Source organism: Pteropus vampyrus, unplaced genomic scaffold (genome assembly GCF_000151845.1).
Source record: "Pteropus vampyrus isolate Shadow unplaced genomic scaffold, Pvam_2.0 Scaffold177, whole genome shotgun sequence".
Taxonomy (NCBI): Eukaryota; Metazoa; Chordata; class Mammalia; order Chiroptera; family Pteropodidae; genus Pteropus; species Pteropus vampyrus.
Genome location: NW_011888958.1, coordinates 1,035,904 through 1,056,335, shown reverse-complemented (window position 1 = coordinate 1,056,335; position 20,432 = coordinate 1,035,904). Strand labels below are relative to the sequence as shown.

The 20,432-nt window shown below is 39.8% G+C and overlaps 2 protein-coding genes and 1 pseudogene across 5 annotated transcripts; 1 reads left to right on the top strand and 2 right to left on the bottom strand.

Moving 5' to 3' along the window:
* Nucleotides 1-7,666, bottom strand: ACYP1 (acylphosphatase 1). The gene is made up of 3 exons (XM_011370844.2): nucleotides 7,517-7,666; nucleotides 6,998-7,095; nucleotides 1-419 (listed from the first exon to the last, which is right to left on the bottom strand). The coding sequence occupies exons 2-3, from the start codon at nucleotides 7,085-7,087 to the stop codon at nucleotides 204-206; spliced, it is 306 nt and encodes a 101-aa protein (XP_011369146.1). The 5' UTR covers nucleotides 7,088-7,095; nucleotides 7,517-7,666; the 3' UTR covers nucleotides 1-203.
* A 3,359-nt stretch (nucleotides 7,667-11,025) lies between these two features.
* Nucleotides 11,026-20,175, top strand: ZC2HC1C (zinc finger C2HC-type containing 1C). 4 transcript variants are annotated; one of them, XM_023536999.1, is made up of 4 exons: nucleotides 11,026-11,326; nucleotides 11,923-13,264; nucleotides 17,774-17,857; nucleotides 19,257-20,175. In XM_023536999.1, exons 2-4 carry the CDS (start codon nucleotides 11,942-11,944, stop codon nucleotides 19,266-19,268), a joined length of 1,419 nt encoding a protein of 472 aa, XP_023392767.1. In that variant the 5' UTR covers nucleotides 11,026-11,326; nucleotides 11,923-11,941; the 3' UTR covers nucleotides 19,269-20,175. The 4 variants fall into 4 exon arrangements, with proteins under 4 accessions (XP_023392767.1, XP_011369148.1, XP_011369147.1 ...); XM_011370846.2 differs by having other exon boundaries at nucleotides 11,027-11,374; nucleotides 17,774-20,175; XM_011370845.2 differs by having other exon boundaries at nucleotides 11,028-11,326; nucleotides 17,774-20,175.
* LOC111746126 lies at nucleotides 13,724-13,842 on the bottom strand (annotated as a pseudogene).
* Nucleotides 20,176-20,432: the final 257 nt, after the last annotated feature.

Below are 20,432 nucleotides of genomic sequence, written 5' to 3'. Positions count from 1 at the left end.
AGATTCTAATGTGTTTTTATTAATTAGAATTGTGTACAGTTGTAATCCTTCCTTCTATCATACATATAATACACAGTAATATTTAAGTATCTGATACTAAAATAACTTACTGACAAATTCTTCTAATGTTGAACACAAAATAATTCTATTAACAATATAAAACAAAACCATTGAGTTTATCTTGAAATTTTAAATTCAGGTCATTATTTCACAATTTGGAAATCTGAATAATCCAACTTTAAGATGACTTTCTCGTTGTTGAAGTTTGCTCTGTCGATGTGCGATTTGGGACTTCCTTTTTTCTCAAGCCATTCCTGCATATGACGCACTTTGGAGATGGGACCTTGCAACTGTCCTTGCACTGTGCCCTGGTCAGTGTTCTGGACCCAGCCTACCAATCCCAGCTTTTTACCCTCAGCCTAAGGGTAAGAAAAAAAAACAAGAGTGAGAAATCCAGTGAGATTGAACAAAACAAAGTAAGAATACAATCTGTTGCCAGAATCTTAACCTAGAATCAAGCCACTGAAACTAATTTGATATTGTCCAGAACAGTCAAAACAGAACAACAGCAAGAATCTCACTGTTGATCTTAATATGAAGTGTTGGCCACTTGACTCCATTTCCTTCATCTACCATAGAACTTTTCACGATTTGTCAATTTGGTTAAATAGTAAATATTTCAGACAAAATGAGATGCTTTCAAAATGATTTCCTTAGGCTAATTGTTGTTAGGATACTGGGCTGCATCTTGCTCATTTTCCCTTCTCCCAATCAAGAATCTATTGGGTAAATTAAATAGAAAAAGCATGAAGTTATCTGATCCTTCTCTGTGTCTTTAACCAGGGACACACTTAAATAAATCCAGATGAATGAGTGTTCATTACATCTTTAAAGATCATTAGAGTTATTTCACTATTTCCTGGGCAACTCATTCCATTGTTCTCACTTGTAGAGACAGTCTTTATGTTGCATCACGGTCTTTATGTTGCATTGAAAGCCCACTCTGTCATCCTCCTAGTGAAGGAAAAAGCATCTGGTGATCAACCTCTGAATATGAAATTTTCATGAGACTGCATAACTATTAGATTTTCACTTGACTTTCTTTTCTTCTGTCTAAATAATCACATCCTTTAAAGTTGAATAAACTTATGAAGACCACCTAATCATTAGAGCTGCTCTTTTCTTAGCCTTTCCAATGTTCTTTCCTGTAAATCATTAAACTGTGGAATCACTGGAAATTTGGAAAGGTACCAATATTTTAGAGGTAATGTTATTGTTGTAAAATGTCCAAGTAAGGATATTACAAAAGTTATCGTTAAAGTAACCTATCTAAATAGAAGGAGTGGATTACAAAAGAAAATGGAGTTGACATGACTGTATGTTCACATGCCAGAGTAGTGACCTAGTAAATGTGGGAAATTATTAGAGTTGGCCAAAGAAAATGTTATGCATAGCAAAACCATGTTTAATGAGGAAATGAAGTATCCATCAAATCATTATGTTCAAAGCACAGCCATTATGCATAATGAGCAAAATAGACTGCAGTCAAATTAATAACAGTATAAGGGACACAGAAGAAAGGAATGAAGAAAAATAAGGGATACCTACAGCATGCATTAAGTGGGGAAGATGGCATTAAAAAAAAGAATGCAGAGAACAAATTTTGAGGAAGACTACACATGAACTTACTTTGTATAACAATTGCACTCTTTTGCTTCAAATTAACCTAGGGTGGTTGGCTAGCCTTAGTTTTAGTTACCTTATATGGTAACTGGCTGTAAGAATGATGGTGTTGAGTTTTGAGCAAGAGGCTGTAACAGTCAAATAAATGTTTAAATTGCAATGTGATTTATTTGAACTGAAAGTGAACAAGACCCTCCCAACTTAGGTGCTGAGAATGGGAATTTCCTACACGTTTTATTTGTGCACTTGATTCTGTTGTCATTTTTTAAATGATAGCATAATGTTGCTGACTCATGTTCAGTTTTTACTATCTAAACAAGTAAACAGCATTTTTTCCTAAGAAAATTTCAAAAAGTTAACTCTCCCTAATAATTATATTCTGGAAATATTTTTTAAAATATAATTACCAACTCTAGCCTCAATCTAAAAAGGAAATCCCCTCAAATCAATAACCTAAACTCTACCCCAGGAAACCAGAAAAAGAAGAGTAAACCAAACCTAAAGAAGCAGAAAGAAGGAAATAATGGATTAGAGCAGGAGTTAATAAAATAGAGAAGAGAAAAAGAGAAAATTGATAAAACCAAAAGTTCTTTAAAATGATCAACAAAACTGTTAAACTTTTAGCTAGACTGATAAAAAAAGAAGCTCAAATTATTACAATCAGAAATGAAAGAGGGACCATTACCATCAACCTTACAAAAAATAAAAAGGATTACTATGAACAATTGTATGCCAACAAATTAGATAACTTAGATAAAAAGAGAGAATGGGATTCCTAGAAAGACTCAAACCACACAAACTGAATCAAGAACAGGAAATCTGAATAGATTTACACAAATAAAGAGATTGAATTAGTAATCAAAAACTTCCCACAAAGAAAAGCCTAGGACTAGATGGCTTCATAGGTGAATTCTACCAAAGGTTTAAAGAAGAATTTTTCACTAATTCTTCACAAATGCTTCCAAAAAACAGAGGAGAAAGAAACTCTTCCCAAATCGTTCTATTACGCCGGTATTACCCTCATATCAAAACTAGAGAAAGACAGACATCACAAGGAAACTAAAGATGAATATCCCTTGTGAATACTGATGCAAAACTCCTCAACAAAATATGAGTGAACCAAATCCAGCAACACATAAAAAGGATTATACACTATAAAAAACTGGGACTTAGCTGCACAACGCGAGGTTGGTTCAACATACAAAAATCAACACACACCACATTAATAAATAAAACAGAAACCAGATGATCATCTCAATAGAAGAAGAAAAAGTTTTTGACAAAATCCAACATCTTTTTATGATAAAAACCTCAACAAACTAGAAACAGAAGGGACCTTGCTCAACCTGAAAAAAGGCATCTGTGAAAAATCTACAGCTAACATTACACCTAATGGTGAAAGACTAAAAGCTTTTGCTCTACGATCAGGAGCAAGACAAGGATATCTGCTCTCACAACTTCTACTCAATATTTTACTAGAGGTTCCAGCCACAGCAGGAAAAAAGAAAGAGAGGCATTCAGAGTGGAAAGGGAAACGTAAAACTATCTCTACTCTAGAACTAAAAAACAAGTTCACATGGTTACAGGATACAAGATGGATATACAAAAGTCAATTGTGTTTCTATATACTAGCAATGAACAATCAAAAATGGAATTAAGGAAACAATTCCATTTATAACAGAATCGAAAATAAAATTCTTAAGAATAAATTTTTAAAAAGAAATGCAAGACTTATACAAAAAAATATAAAACACTGTTGAAAGAAGTGAAAGAAGATCTAAATAAATGAAAAGACATCCCATGTTCACGGATTGGAAAACATTATTAAGATGACAATACTCTCTAAATTGATCTGCAGATTCTATGCAATCTCTATCAAAATCCCATCCACCTTCTTTGCAGAAACTGACAAACTGATTCTAAAGTTCACATGGAAACATAAGGGACCCAGGACACCTAAAAATAATCTTTAAAAAGAACAAAGTTGAAAGATTCACATATCCTGATTTCAAAATTTACTACAAAGCTACAGTAATCAAGACAGTGTGGTACTGGCATAAGGGCAGATATACAGATCAATGGAACAAAACTGGAGTCCAGAAATAAACCCTTACATTTATGGTCAATTGATTTTTGACAAGAGTGCTATGACAATTAAATGGGGGAAATAATAGTCTTTTCAACAAACAGTGCTAGGACAACTGGATATCCACATGCAAAAGCATAAAGCTGGACTCCTCACCTCACACCACATAAAAAATTAACTGAACCTAGACCAAAGACTATAAAAGCCTTTGAAAAAAGTTTTAGAAGAAAATACAAGCATGAACCTTCACGACTTTGGATTAGGCAATGGTTTCTCAGATATAACACTAAAAACACAAGCAACAAATGAAAAAAATAGACAAATTTGACTTCATCAATATTAAAAACTTTTGGGCTTCAGAGTTTTCATCAAGAAAGTGAAAAGAAAATCCTCAGAATAGGAGAAATATTTGCAAATAATATAAGTAATAAGGGACTAGTATTCAGAATATATAAAAATTCTTATAATTCAATAATAAGATAAATAACCCAATTAAAAAATGGGCAAAGGATATGAATAGACATTGCTCCAAAGGAGATATGTAATATCTTTTTTTCATGTGCCAGTAAGCACATGAAAAGGTGTTCATCATTAGCCATTAGGCAAAGGCAAACAAAACCACAATGAGGGTATAAATATATACACTGGAATATTATTAACCTTTAAAAAGGAAAGAAATTCAGACACATGCTACAACATGGATAGTCCTCTGGGACATTATGCTAGTGAAATAAGGCAGTCACAGAAGGACAAACACTGTATAATTCCATTTTATTAGGTACCTAGAGTAGTCACATTTATAGACAGACAGTAGAACTGTGATTGCCTGAGGCTGGAGGGAATTAGGAATTATTCAGAGTTTAAGTTTTCGGAGTTTCAGTTTTGCAAGATGAAAAGAGTTCTGTGGCTGGACAGTGGTGATAGTAGCACAACAATGTAAATATACTTAAATGGTTAAAATGATAAATTCTGCATTATGTATATTTTACTACAATTTTAAAAAATATATATAATTTCCACATATTTGGAGATTTTCCAGTTATCTTTCTGTTACTGATGTGTAGTTTAGGTCCATTGTGGTCGGAGAACGTGTTTGTATGACTTTAATCCTTTTAAAATTGTTGATACTTCAAAACAAAACAAAAAATCACAATGAGATAAAACTTCACACACACTAGGATGTTTCTAATAAAAAAGACAGACAATAACAATTGTTGGCAAAGATCTGGAGAAACTGGAATTCTCATATATCATTAGTGGGAATGTGAAATGATGCAGCTGCTTTGGAAAATAGTTTTGCAGTTTCTCAAAAAGTTATAGAGTTTACCACATGACCTAACAACAATCTACTCGTAGATATATATAACCCAAGGGAACTGAAAACAATGTCTGCATAAAAACAAGTGCATAAATGTTCGCAGCATCATTATTCATAATAACTAGAAAGTGAAAACAACCTAAATGTCCATCAATTGATGATGGATATATAAAACGTGACATATTCATACAATGGAATATTTAGCCATAAAAAGGAATGAAGTACTGATATGCTGCAATATGAATGAACCTTGAAAACATTAGGTTAACTGAAAGACACTAAATACAAAAGGACACATATTGTATGATTTTATTTACATTAAATGTCCAGAACAGACAAATCCATAGAGACAAAAATGGGGTTAGTGATTACCAGGGCCAGAAGGATAAGAGGTGAGTGCTAATGGGTATGCAGTTTCTTATGGGGTGATGAAATGTTTTGAAAGTAGTGCATGACTTTGTGAACATACTAAAACCCATTGAACTATATATTTTAAAAAGGTGAATTTTATGGGATGTAAATTATATTCCAGCTTAAAAAAAAGTCCCTTCGAGTATTCTCATTACTCATTCTAGGAGTGATGGAATTTCATTAAGAGGCTAGATGATATCAACATGCAACCAAAAACAATTGTTAAAATGAACATATATTTAAATGATTATAAGTAGATTATAAGGATAAGCTACAAGTCTAATTAAGGGAAATGATTATAAGAATAAGCTACAAGTCTAATTAAGGGAGAAAAAGATGGCATTTTCCATTCTGTTATTGTCTCTAAGTTGGGGAGCGGGGACAGCAGTAGAGAAAAATGGCCTATATTAGCATCTGGTCCTTTTCCTTCAACAACTTTAATTAATCTTTGAAGCTGTCACTTCCATTTACTATATCATAGGAACTTATCCTGCATAATTGGTGGCAAAGCTAACTGGAACATAGCTCTTCTGCTATGACTTTTAACAATTCCTTTTTTCAACAGGTACTTCTTACATCAGTGTGAAATAGGAGGAAATGATTTGCAAGTAATTGGGGAAAAAGTGACATTTAACATTCATATTTCAAAGATTTGGGTTGAATTTTAAGTACCACAGTGCAAGGAATGTGACACTTGGAAAGTTCTGCAGTCTGAACTCAGAACTTGCATAATTGGTGGCAAAGCTAAATGGAACATAGCTCTTCTTATCTTTGAGGCTGGAGATACACTGGGCAGGCAAAAACCCGATATTCCCCTACAGAAGACAGAAGGGAAATTGAGATTGCATTTGTGTGTGAGTGTTGAGGGAAGATTAATGACATTAAGGCAGAGGTAGAGGCTGTCAATAGTTTGTTCATCCCCTCAATTACTCCCTAGTACTCTAGTAGGAAAAGCAGACTCCATGTTCAGTGTTATCATTACTTATCTTGGAATGGATTAAGTATTTTCATTAGAAAAGCTTCAGCTGGAAAAGGCAATTCTTCATTCAAAATCAAAACGAGTAGAAATGAATTAAGGAGGGGAATGGGGGAAGGTTGAAGAGTGGCAGAGGTCTGAAGAAAATGCAGCAGCTTCTTTGGAAGCAATTACATAAATTACACAAATGTCATGAGTTCATCTAAATGCCATCTCCTTGTTAGCTTTCCTACAAGAATTGTGGTTTGATGATGCCATAATAAGGGAGAACTGGTGAAGCCCTCTAATCCCCCTTGGAAGATTAATATACCACTGTTAGAAAAGACAAATAGCAGATGAATTTGTCATTTACATTGTATTTTACCCATTGCAAAGCATTTTCAGACCCATGGCTCTACAAACCACCTCTTTGCCATGCAGCTACCAAATAGCCAACCTCTCCTAATGCACATTTGTCAAAAACGTGTCTCTTGCTCTCATGCACATAATCTAGGCATCTTCCCAAAGCCTAGAGGCCACATACCTGAGTGTATTTGCGGAAAAACACTCCTTGCACCTTCCCAAAAATTTCATAATCCACTGATATCAGGGTGTCCCCTTCTGCCATGCTCATGCTCACACCTGTCACAAACCAGGAAAGCAGAAAAGTAAACGGGACTCTTTACCCTATTCCAGGACCCCCAATCCTGTGGCAGAAAGGACATTTTTCATGTCCTTTCAATACACCCATACTTCTCCATCCTTAACCACTGCGACCTCTCCCTGACCTTAAGGTCCCTGAATTTCAGAGTATCGTCAGTGGACATGTGTGTGACGTCACAGGAAGACACCTGGGCAAGTGAGCTTTGGGTTGCAACTGCCCACAGAGCCCTCTTTTGGGACAATTACCTGTTTATCCTATTACCTCCCAACACCGGTCCCACTCCCTCTCCATCCCTTCCTCTTCCTAGCTTCCACTCAGCCGCCAGAATCCAGTTCTACCAACATTTTAGGGCTAACTGAACTGATAGGCACGCCCCAGGCCCGTCCCAGGTTCACCCACCTGGTCCTCTCAGTAGTCCCGGACTCCGCTGGAGACTACCGCGCCAACGGTTTCCCGGGTCGCGTAACCGCCGCGCCCGGAAGCTCAGAGCGCGGCTGCTCCTTCGTTGTTTCGCATGCCCATCACGTCCGTTAACCAATCAGGGACGGTGAGCTCAGCCCAAAGCCCGCCCAAAGGGTGGGATTTCGGGACTCGGTTGTCTGGGAGGCTCTCGAGCCTCTGGTTGGGAATCAGTCCACGATCTCAGCTCAAACTCTATAGACCCAGCCCTTACCCTTTCGCAGTCACCAAGCACACCCTTTTTCTCATTTTCTCGTGGGAAGAAAGACATAGACGAAGAAGCATTTGAATTCGGGGGTCGAGGTTGGGAGAGGAAGCTGAATTGAATATTACGCTTGGCAGTATTTGAAGATCATGCGAAAGAGCATACGTGGCTGTTATTTCTTTCTCTAAAATTCATTTTAAAAAAACTAGTTTCTCTAGAATTAAAAACCTATTGAGTGTCTACTATATATGGAACATTGCAGGACATACAAAGATGAATGATATATATCTTTGTCCTCAAAGAGTTTTTTATTTAGTGGAAGAGACAAATATGCATGCAAACAATGACAATACAATGTACAACATGCTAATTAAATTCCATGAACATCCATTGAGAGCTCATGAGCCAGTCTTGTGCTATAACAAGAACAGAAAATATGAGAGCACAAAGGAGCAAACAGATTCATTCTAAGAGCATTGGGAAAACATTAGAGGAAACACCATAGTATCTAAGGTTACACAGTTACAACCAGTGATAGAGCTGAGATTTAATTGCAGGCAGTCTGAGTACAGAGCCCACTCTCATAAATGCTATGTGCTACCACCTGCCAGTATGTGGAGCTTGGGGTAAGGTAGTAATAAGATAAGAAAGTGCAAGTAGTCAGGTGTGGCTAGACTGGGAGTTCTCAACCTTGGCTACATATTAGGACCTTGCGGGAAGCTTTTAAAAATGCCAATACTCAGGGCTCACCCCCAGAAATTGCTTTCTAGGTAGTGCTAAAGCATAGCCAGGGTTGAGATTCACTGGGATACTCTGGGGAGGCAGGACTGGAAAGGTAGGCTGGATCTAATCTGGCAGGTTGAAATATCATGTTAAATCACACATTTCAACTTTATCTATAGGTAAAGTAGAAGCCATGGGTAGGGGAATAGGATCGGACATATTTAGGATAATTATTCTGGCGGCAGCACAAAGGATGGGCTTGAGGAGTAAATGTTGAAGGCAAGAGTAGCAGTTAGGAGAGTGATGCATACTGTCCCAATGAGAAATGAGGAAGAACTCACCCAGGGCAGTAGAAAGGTAACGGAGGAGTTGTATATAAGAGACACTGTAGAGTAAATTCAACAAATCTTGCAGACCAGTTAGAGGGAAAGGGTGACAAAGAGGGAGGAATAGGTGACTGATGTTTTCAGCATGAGAGGGAACACTGGAGAAGTGGGTTGGGGGAATTGGGAGATGATCATGAGTTTGTTTTCTGTTACACTGAGTTTGGGGTTCCTGAGGAACTAAATGGGCAGTTGGAAATTTGAGAGAGAGAGAGCTAAGCTAGATATCATTTAAACATAGGTGAGACCTGAAACTTCAGCCTTTGGTTGTAACCACTAAGGAAGAGAATGTCTGGAACTGCATATATAGAAAAAATAAGAATGCTTTGAAGAATACCTAAATTTGGGGGACAAGTAAGGAAAAGACATAAATGCCAGAGGCCCGGAAGAAGACATAGCAAGGACATGAAAGAAGAAACCGAGCAGGCACAGGAGCGAGTGAGAAGAGAGTTCAAAGAAAGTGAGAAATCAGTAATGTCAGATGAGTAGGCTGAAGAGGTAGCAGCTTTTGTCTTTGGTTATTGGAAGGTCACTGGTAGCCTGGCATTTAAAGAAAGTGCACTATGGCCATGCCAACCTGAACACACCAGATCTCGTCTGATCTCGGAAGCTAAGTAGGGTCAAGCCTAGTTAGTACTTGGATGGGAGACCACCTAGGAGTACCAGGTGCATAGGCTTTAAAAATGAATGAATAAAAATATAATGTGGAAAGCGTGGAAACCACATCACAATGGACTGGACAGAGGGGGAGATGAGGAAGTGGAGGCAGCAAACATAAAGTTTTCTGCTAAGAAGTCTCATGGAGAAAAGGGAAATAAATGGGACCCTACCATAAGAGGCAGCAGGTCAAGGGAAATGGCATTTGTTTTGCAGGGGGAAGTTAAGTATCTTTTAAAACTAATGAATATATAGCCAGATATAACTCGAAGTTAACAAGATGGAGGGGTAAAGTGATGGAGTCCATTCCTGGAAGGTCTGTAAAGGGGCTAATTCAAGAGAACTTCTAGAAAGAGAAAGATTCTTCTTCCTCAAAAACAAGAAGGAAGTCAAGATGGAGGGAGGCACTCTAGGAAATTCTGCCAGACTGGAAGGGAGCTGTAAGAGTTGATGACAGGCATGCCCGATTGCTGAGATAATTGGAACCTTAATAAGAGTGGGAATTGTCTGGAACTGCATATACTATAGAGAAGGCAGTAAAGTGTAAACTAGGAAAAAATAAAACAAGAAATAAAAATTTAAAATACCCTGGAGGGCTCACCAAGGAATTTCTTTGTAATATGTAAAAGCTGTAATATGACATGTTGAAGCATTAACACCGACTACTGCTGTCTATATTATTTCCATGTGCATGAATCTTTTAAGTAATTACAGGAAAAAAGTCAGTTGCCTGTTCCAAACGGCTTACACAAAAGAACTGAAGCATGAAGGCAAATAAACCTTTCTGATGTTAACAAACCATAGAGTATCATTTTCTGTTGAAATCAGGTTATACTGATTATTTTCGATTTGGTAGTTTACTTTATTATCATTACATTTGGTTGAGTCATTCTTGGGCCCTAAGAAGAGACTGCCAGAGTTACCACGTGAGAGTAAAACACTATATCAAAATAATTAGATTGGCTACAAATCTACCCAGAAAGATACTGCGTAGCAAAACCTAGCCGAGTTGCTAAAAATTGACCGCAAGCTCCAAACTATTGGAAAAGCACGCAGAGATAGTATGTAGCCATACCTGGGGCCCGCATGGTAAGAAAGGCTATCAGCAGGATCACTCCGGCTAAGTGGGCGGACATCGGAATCCTGTGGCAGAATGACTCGAGGGCACATCTAGGGACTCCGTCTTTTGCCAGAGAAGGGCACACCCCAGAGTCCAGGGTCACCGTTCTCAAAAAATACACAAGTTCCGTCATGGAACCCTAGAGAAGCCTCTCCTGTCGCCCCGGCCCGCCTCCCCGTTCCCCAAGGGCAGAGCTGGACGGAGCTGAGTTGGCGGGCGGGACACTGGGTCGAGCGTCTGGCCGACCGCACCCGCCCCTGGGCTGCTCCGGAGAGCGTGCGGACTGCGCCTGTGCGTGCTTCCCTGGCGACATCGCGGCGAAAGGTGGGGCTGGGCGCGCACGCGCTCCCGTTTCCAGGCAACGGGAATAACTGGGGCCAGCTGAAAGCGCCTGCGCCACCGGCAGTTGGTTTGTAGCGGGGGCGGGGGTCTGGTTGGAAAAACTAAGTCCTGGAGTTCTCCCTGAGCAGGAGTTGTCCCCGAGAGCCTCAGGTACGGGGAGACATGGGGTCAGCACCGCGACCTCCTAGGGACCCGATGGACGGGAAAGCGAGGGCTCGTCCCCCAAAGCGGAGTCTCCAAGGGGGGGTCCCCCTGCTGACCCTCCAGGACAGAACGTGACTTCCGCGTTCCGGATCTCAAACTCGCCGCAGCCAGATCAGGTGGGCCCCTCTTCTCAGGTTACAGACCTCCCTCCTTCTGCGCCGCAGGTACTCCTTGGGTGAGGGTTTGATAGGCACCTGTAGCAGGTCCTGGGCAGACTCTGTGCTCCCTGGAGTCAGGCACGGTTCCAGCAGGAGGGAATCCCTGACACTTACCTCTAGGCTACAGTTTTCTCACACCCCTCAGTTAACGGGTAAAGCAACTGGAGTCAGTAAGGGGAAGTTGCTTGTGCTTAAACCCGACTTCCAATCCAATATCTCTTTCCGGTAGCTCTTTCCACCTACTACAGAGTATGCTGTGTATGGCAGGAGCATCACTTTGTATGGCAGAGGCTGGTACTGATATAAAGGAAAGGGAGGTGGCAGGAACGCTTGTATCACATTCGTTTTTCTATCTTCAGGACCTAATAAGCACTCCCAGGACATAATAAGCACTCACCAAATGCTTATTGAACAAGATCTCTGGCAGACCCAGTATCACTGTCTCTAAAAAGTTCAAAGGAAAATGGGTAGGACAAATGTAGAAAGTTTACTTTAGCAACTAGGGTGAACCTCAGACAAACTTCTCACACATATCTCGTTTAAATCTTTCCTAGGCTTCAGTCCAGGCTCTGAATGGCTGGTCTCCAGTTGGCACCATCCCTGCCTGTGGGCGTTATGTTCCCATATAATGAAACAGATGCTCCAGAGCTCCACTCAGCTAAGCAAGACTCTTATGAAAAAGGTGGCGCTTCCCAGCGGTCCTCGATGGGGCACCTGAGGAACAATTCCCAGCAGAAGCATTTGAGCAACAAAGAGCTGGTGCTGGATAATCTGTACACTCACTCCAAATGGAATACCTGCACAAAAGCCCTGAGCTCCTTCTATCCCCAGTGTGCTGGAATCAGCCCACAAGATCCAAGTAGTAATCTCCAGGTCCAAGCAAAGGGTTTGTTTTATTCATCAGGCCCTCAGTCCTGGTATCCCAAAGCAAATAACCAGGAATTCATTCCGTTTACAAAGAAGCAATTTGGAGTGGACCGGGCATATCCGCTGAAACCCATATTCCATCGGAAGTCTCATAGTACAGGTGAGGCTGGCACAGATGGGGACCAGAATGCCTCTCCACGACCCCCTGAGCCAAGAGGGTTTTCATACAGCAGCTTTGGTCCTAGGAACTGGGTGAATTCATCTGTGATTGGTATTGGTGTTGCCATGCAGAAGGAGAGGGCTATAGTAACGCCCAACAGGTCTGAGTGGATGCAGATCCAAAGACTAGAAGCTGCAGGGGAGAGTTTAGAGGAGGAAATCCGAAGAAAAGAGACCCTCCTGAGGGAAAAGCTCAAGAAGACAGAGGAGGAACTCAGAAGGATCCAGAAGGAAAAGGAACAGGCTGAAGAAAATGAAAAACGAGAGCTACAGAGAATGACACTTCCCAGGAGGAGAGTTAAAAGTAATAGCAACCCCACGTACAAACCTATCTTCTCCCCAGAATACAAGTCTAAGGAGGTCTTCAGTAGAGACAGGGGAGAGGATGAAACTTGGGGATGGTCTCAAGAAAATTCTAGTCCATTCCAGTTCTCTGATTATGGAATACAGAAGCTCAAAAGGGAAAGACTAGTGGCAAGCAATAACAAAATTCGAGACCAAGTTGCAGGGCCGTTGAAGTTTTCTCAGCCTTCAGAAGCGCCAGGCAGTGCTTTGCCGGGATCCACCAGCAATTCTAGCTTGTCTAAGGCACCAGACTCCTCAGGTTCCAGCTGTTCCACTGAAGAGCCAGAACTTGGCGAGTGCAGCCACTGTGGACGCAAGTTTCTCTTGCTCAGGCTGGAGAGACATTCCAATGTCTGTAGCAGGATGCAGAGTTCCAGGAGGAAAGTGTTTGACTCCTCCAGGGCCCGGGCCAAAGGCACAGAGCTAGAGCAGTACTTGAACTGGAAGGGACCAGTCTCAGTCAAGGTAACAAGGGCCTTATGGATTTGACTTTGAGCAGGGATCTTTGTAAGGGCCTGTTATATACTCATCAGTTTTTTTAAAGGAAAATTTCAAGTGTCCCATAGGGGGAAAGTGAGAATTAACATTCGTTGATTAATACTGTGTGCCAGTCACTGTGACAGGAGCTTTTAAAATGACCCTCACCACAACCATGTGAGGATTTTATTATCACTTATCAATTTAAAAGTTTAAGTCTAAGAAAGGTTAACTTGCTTGAGATCAGTTTTAAATAGCAGAGTCAGCATATAAATCTGGGTTAGAGTGACTCCAAAATCTAGACTTAAAAAATATGTGCCCTTTGGATTATAATTTTTTATTTATTTTTTATTTTTATTTCTTTATTTAGGCAAGGAAACCCTTGGTTGACCTCACAGATTGCAAGGACCTTGTCAGTTTATAATCCCTTATTTTTTTTATTTTTTATACCTATAGCACCTGGTCTTCCTAGGTGGTCTCCCATCCAAGTATTAACCAGGCCTGACCCTGCTTAGCTTCTGAGATCAGACGGGATCGGGCTTGTTCAGGGTAGCGTGGCCATAGACTGATTATAAAACTAATAAACGTTTACTATAGACAATTAAAAGATATTAAAAATATAAAGAAAAAAACTTCGGGATGTTACCACCTTGAGAGAATTTCTTGCTCTTTGCAACATACTCTGCCACCTCTCAGGATGAGGATCCATTACCACTCCTATGACCATTATCTATTTTTTCAAAATTAGCTCATTTTGGTATACCTTCTAAGTAAATATGTAAAACACAATTAAGTTTGGAATTCTCCCTGTTTAGAGTGTAAACACCTTAAAGGTAAAGGACTTTATTTTTGGTTAACATTCCTAGCTGTAAAAAGTAAGGATTTTGAAACACTTCCATGATAAATTTAGGGGAACTTCATAGGCACTTTTGGACCATCAGATCTCGAGAAGATTGTCTCCAGATTGAGTCCCTGAGTCCCTTACTCTGCCAAGGTTATGCTGCTTGGTTTGTAAATGAGTGCTTCTCAAAGTGTGGCATGCTGACAAACATTTTTTATCTTAGTAGTTTTAGGGTATATTAGAAAAATATAACAACATATTAAGCCTCTGATTTCGAGGAATCACGAATTTAAAGAAAAACATTAAGTAATTAGTTAGGGGGGATGAAGTGAAAGTGGTTTACAAATGATTAAAGTTTGGGAAAGCCTAGACCACATGATCTCAAAGCTCCACTCAGCTCTAAAATGCTAGCATCATTATGTTTTCGTGTCTTTCCAAACCTTCCTCTGCTGCTCCAGCGCCTCTTGTCCATTGGCTCTTTACAGTATATGTACACATTTGCTGGGGCCTTTAAAAACTCACATTTATGTGATGGCTGCTAGGAGAAGTCATTTGCAGTTAGAATTCTTTCAGTATTGTTTGGGAGATCACCACAAGAAAGTCCCTTCTGTTCAGAGATAATCTCCCTGAAATCTAGTTTCCAATGAGAAGTCAACATTTTGCTCTTGCAGATAATGATATGATCACAGTTTCTGTTCTTTCCTGTTTTCTTTCTGGTCAACCCACCAGTCCACAGGGTTATTTTCTGTCCCACTATAGTGGCTTATTTCTGGCCAGAACCTAAAAGAACCTTGTGTTTCTTAAATTCCTAAACACAGTAGCAGTGAAGCAAAAGAATTGGGTTTCTGAGATCAGACCCCCTGCTTTGTGGAAACTAGTTTGGGGGAATATGTGGCATCGAGGGCACCAAGGCAGAAAGGATCTGGATTGAGATGCACTCCCCTCCTTGGAATGTCTCAAGCCTTATTCCAAAGCTTTGTGCCTTTGGAAACTGAGTAGTTTGTGTCTCCCTCTCGTTCCTTTTAGTATACTCAGGTGATTTTTCTTATATTCTTTGATATTTACCTAAGTTTAGTATACTTGTACCTCTTGCATCTCTACTCGACCTTTAGCGTTTGAGCACAGGGGCCATATCTTTGCGATTGTGTTAATTGGATAAAATTTCATTACGATGAAGAATTTAAGTAGAAGTATTATACAGTTGAGGAACTTTCCCATAATTCAGTTCTTTGAAAGGTTGCTGGATGCCATCTCCCAGCACTCCGATTGTCTTGCAGCCTTGTCTGCTTCGGCAAGACTCTCCTGAGGGACACTTCCTTTTCCTTTGATAACATCTCTTCCTATTATTCATCATTAATGGTGTCAGATCACCAAGTAGCTACTTGCCTTTTTTCTTCTTTTTAAAATTAATTTTATTTTAATCTAAAGAATATTTGATTACTTTTTTTAAATCATGTAGTACAAAGTGACCTATGATACAGATCAGCAATATCCTACCTCATCTCTCTCCAGCTCCTAATCTAGGCCCCAGAGTCAGTCTTTAGTTCTGATAGATGACTCTTCTGGTATGCATGTCCATATTTCTAAATAGTATGCTTATTTTCTTGATTTACCAATTTTGTACATTAGCTCTTGAGTTGCTTATGGACACTGTGATTAAGCTCTCTTTCATATCCCCTCTCTTCCTCCTTTTTCCTTCCCTTATCCTTCCATTGTAGTGGATTCACTATTTTGGGTTAAAATAGTGGTCAGCTTTTACCCTATTATAACCACAAATTTTGTTCATTGTTGAGTGAACAAATTCTGTCCCTGCCCACATGCACCTAGAGTTAATCGATTCATGTTTTCATTTGCTTGGTTTCTTACATATCTCTACAATCTTTTTTTTCTGTCTGATGTCAGACACCTGTTAAAATTTTTGTAAATGCTCAAACACCTCCCATAATCCATCAGGTTTTTTTTGTTTTTGTTTTTTTTAAATCCTGGAAGCCGCCCTCTGACTACTCTTTTTCCTCCTGCTCCAGTCTGGATTGGTTATTCTCTAGGCCTGGAGCAGACCTATTATCTTGGGACCTCTCTCTGCTTCTTCTCGTGTCGGGTCCCCTATTTCCAGCATCCTGTGTCTTTCTCTTTCTTCTTTTACTCCTTGCTTTGTGGAAGAATGCTAAGAAAGATGCATAGGAGGCATATTTTTTGTCTCGAGATAAATGAAAATATCTCTATAATAGCCTAATGTCTGATTGACGATTTGGCCAGATGTAGAATTCTTGCTGGAAAATGATTTTCTGTCAGAGCTTTTGAGGCATTTTCCCACTAGCATTTATAGCCAATGTTATTGTTGGGAAATCTGATGCCGTTTTGATTCCTGCTTCATTATAGCAAACCATTTTGGTTTTTTTCTTTTTCTAAAAGCTTAAGGAATATCTATTCTGAAATTTTACAATGATTGTGTTGCATACTTGGTAGGCTACTTCAATCTCAAGAGTAGTGACCTTTAACTCTAGGAATGTTTGTAGTAGTATTTCTTTAATAATTTCCTCCTCTTGCCTTCTCTGTTCTTTTTGGAATGCCTGTTGGTCAGGTGTTGGACTTCCTGGATTGACTTTCTGATGTTTTTAATATTTTCTTTTTGACTTTCCATCTTGATCTTTTTTCCCATTCTGCATAATTTTCTTGACATTATTTTATGTTTCTATTTTTATTTTTAGCTATCAAACTTTTAATTTTAATAATTCTCTCTGGTTCCTTGGTTGTTCCTTTCTCATTATATATATATTATTCTTGTTTTATGAACACAATCTTTTCTAATACTCCTTTATTGATATTATGGATTTTCATTAAAAAGTTTTCTTCTGCTACCTGCCTTGTTGCTGCTTCCTGAGTGTGTGTGTGTGTGTTCATGTGCTCTCTCGTTAGAGCTTAAATATCTGGTGATACTTATCTGTCTATTGATATTTAAGTTTAAGTGGGGCTTGTTGACTAAAGGTCTTCATATTAGGGTTATTAAATAGTGAGCCTTTTAATGGTGGTCCCCCAGAGTCAGGGTCTGATGGCTTTTCTTTTGCTTGCTCAATGCATCCAGAGAACCCTTCAGTCTCCTAAGATGGTACCAATGTGCTTGGTGCTCTGGGAGCCAAGTAGGGGAAGGAGGATGAGACAGTTCCACAATTCATCATGTACACTTGTACTTAATCTCCATTTTTAGCCCCAAGATTAACCCTTTTCTTTACTGTGCTGGATTTCCTGAGTCTGAAACCTGTTCAGTTCAATTTTTTCCAGAGAATAAACCCCCGTTTTCCTGTGGGGGTTCTGGAAGTTTTGAACATTTGGATGTGCGAGGTAGGACAGGAGCCCTGGGGTCCAACTTATTTTCAGCTCTGCACCTCCTCCCTTTCCACTACCTGGTTCTTTGAAACACTGAACCTCTCAAGGGTTCTGCTAGAGAAAACGGCTTGCCTCTCAGTACTTATTCCCCTTTGCAGGCCCTTAGTTTAAGTGCCTCCACTCTGACAAGTTAGCTATCACGGTTGCTCCTTTCCTGTTCTCTTTGACGTTGGGAATCAACGCGCTTTTTATTTCCTTACTGTCATTCTAATGGAGACTCAGGAGGTGAGATAAATGCCAAGGTGAATGACCAGTCTTCCTTCTCCTTATAGCCTGAACCTCCTCGGAAGAGCAACTGGAGACAGAAGCATGAATCTTTCATCCGTACCCTCCGTCAGGCTCGAGAGGTCCAGCAGGTAATTGCCAAAGGTGGAAACCCCTCAGACTTGCCTCCTATCCTGCCTGCAGAAAATCCAGACTATATTCAGTGTCCTCACTGTAGCCGCCACTTTGCTCCCAAAGTGGCTGAGCGGCACATTCCTAAGTGTAAGACCATCAAGAACCGTCCTCCGCCTCCAAGGAAGCACTACAGTTGAGCAGACAACAGTGGAAACCTCCTGGGTAGTTCAGAAAGCCCTGCTTTTCTTCAGCAGTAAATGGGAGGATAATTTGATGCAAAGCAGAAAGGACTAAAACTTTCACATCACCCAAATCTGCCTGCAGAGCTGAAATCAGTGAGGACAGATTCATTGCAAAGCAGCAGGAGGCAGAAGGAAGCCTGAGCTTTCAACTAAATTACCACTTCAGGCTGGTGTGTCTTATGTTATTGCCCTAAGAATTGATGGGTGAAGACACTTAAGAGTAGCAAGTAGGCTACATTAAAGCTTTCTTCTGGCAAGCTGACTTGTGGTTTGTGCTAGTTAAGTGCCTGCATTTGCTCTGCCTCCTTGCCACTGGCTCTACATACATGTCTGTGGTTCCTGTTAACTCTTCTTGTTCTTGCAAGAAGTTGGCTTATTAGGTTGAGCTGGTGTCCAAGGATCACCCAGATGGTATCTCTTGTAAAAGATAATACGATTTTGTTGCAAAGCAAATGGAAGTCTATCCTTGACCTGCCTGGTACATGGTCCTGGCAAAAAGCCAATATGAGTATGTAAGATTAGGGTGCCAAAGTATCCCAAACCTTCCCTACTGTATAATAAAGAGAACTTCATCTTTATCTACTTTGCAGGGTAGGGATAGGGCAAAGCATACTATGTTTCTGCATTTCTTTTCTAATGTCAAAAACAAAAAAAAGAAAAGAAGAAACTTCAGTTTCACCTACTGCTAGCACTCTGCTTTCAAATAAGGTTGGAAGGTTGGTTGGATGGCTTTTTAAATGAGGCAGCAAAATCAAAAAAAGCTGGGACATTGCTGTGTCACATGTCCCTGACTGATTATACAACAATAAACTTCTAATTTAGAAAGTCAACTTTGAAGGAAAAGATACCAAATCTTTTAAATTTTCTCTGTGCAGAATTATGCCTAGTATAAGTAACTTTTATAATCAGGCCCTCAATAAATGGGTTTTGGGGATTTAAAATTAAACAAATAATAAAATGAGTCCTACCTAGACTTGTCAAATAGGAGCAGCGATAAGGCAATGTCCGATAGGGGTAATATCAGGGTTATTCTGAGTGCATTACTCAAATTAACTTAAAATACTGGAAAAAAAAAATCACCCAATCTGATCTGGGCAAAGGGGCCTGGGCAGACAAAACCATATTTTACTAAACAACAGATGGCCACTTAACTCTTGTTCCATTTCCTTTGCAGCTCTTCTGCTGAGTGGCTGGGCTAACAGATCAGACCAATTTGAAATGTGAATTTAAGGCTTTAACTGTGAAGCTGCAGGACACTAGGCTGAAAAAAAATTATATATTTTAAAAACATATTGTTTTATGCTTTTCTTAATTGTTGCAAAGTGTGTTCTCACATAATAGGGCTTTTGGTTGGCTGCTTAAAGGAAACTTACATAGACATACTGGATATTTAACCCAATATATACATTCCTCAGGCAAGTTTAATGAGGTACACACTTTCACACTTGATTGCGAAAACAATAGATGGCCAGAATGAGCTGTGGCCAAGGCCACAAAGTGGTAGTCTGTGGACTGCTTTGCCGCACAGTTGTTGTACTTGGCTGGCACATCACTAAAAATATAATCTGACATTTAAAAGTTGGGATATGGAGCATCTCTTGAAAAACTAAGTTCTGGAAACACCAGGCCAGCAACCTGGAATAGCACTAATTGAGTGGGGTTCAGGATCAGTTGCTCCTTCAGACAGGAGGGAGCAACTCAGGTCACCACAGCCCCACCTGGCCTGCTTCACTATTTGCCTTATCTGTCTGGCCCCACGGGCACTTGGGTTTGAGAATCCCTGAATGATGTTACTGAGGTCACAGATCAGGGCCCTCCAAGAAGAACAAATGTGTGTGTGTGGGGTGTGATGGGGGGAGTGCTTTCTATAGACACAGGAAGCTGCTGTTATTCATTCTTGTGTTGCTAGAGAAATGAAACAATAGTCAATGCCCTAGTGTTCCCTTCAATCTCAACATGCTTAGGCCTTGATTATATTAGGAATATCTATTAGTCTTTTAAATTTAGCTTGATCTGGTCTTTGGGTAAAGGTTAAAAGTTTTTTCTAAGTCTCTTCCTGAATAGCAGATAAATAAATGATGCCTGTAACTGTCCTTGTGTTATACTACTTTATCCAAGAAACTTTTATGTAAGTAAATATTACAAATTTTAAAGTTCAAAAGGTTAAGCAGTGGGAAAAAAAATCTTATGGTGAAACTCACTTCACTTAAAACTGTACGTAGACCTGCTGAGAATGCTTAACAGCAGTGTATTTAATGCAGCACAGCACCTTATGACCAACATTTTCTTTTTGCCATCAATTTATCACTCTTCATGACATAGGAGGTAGCAGAGATGTGATACTGTTTTT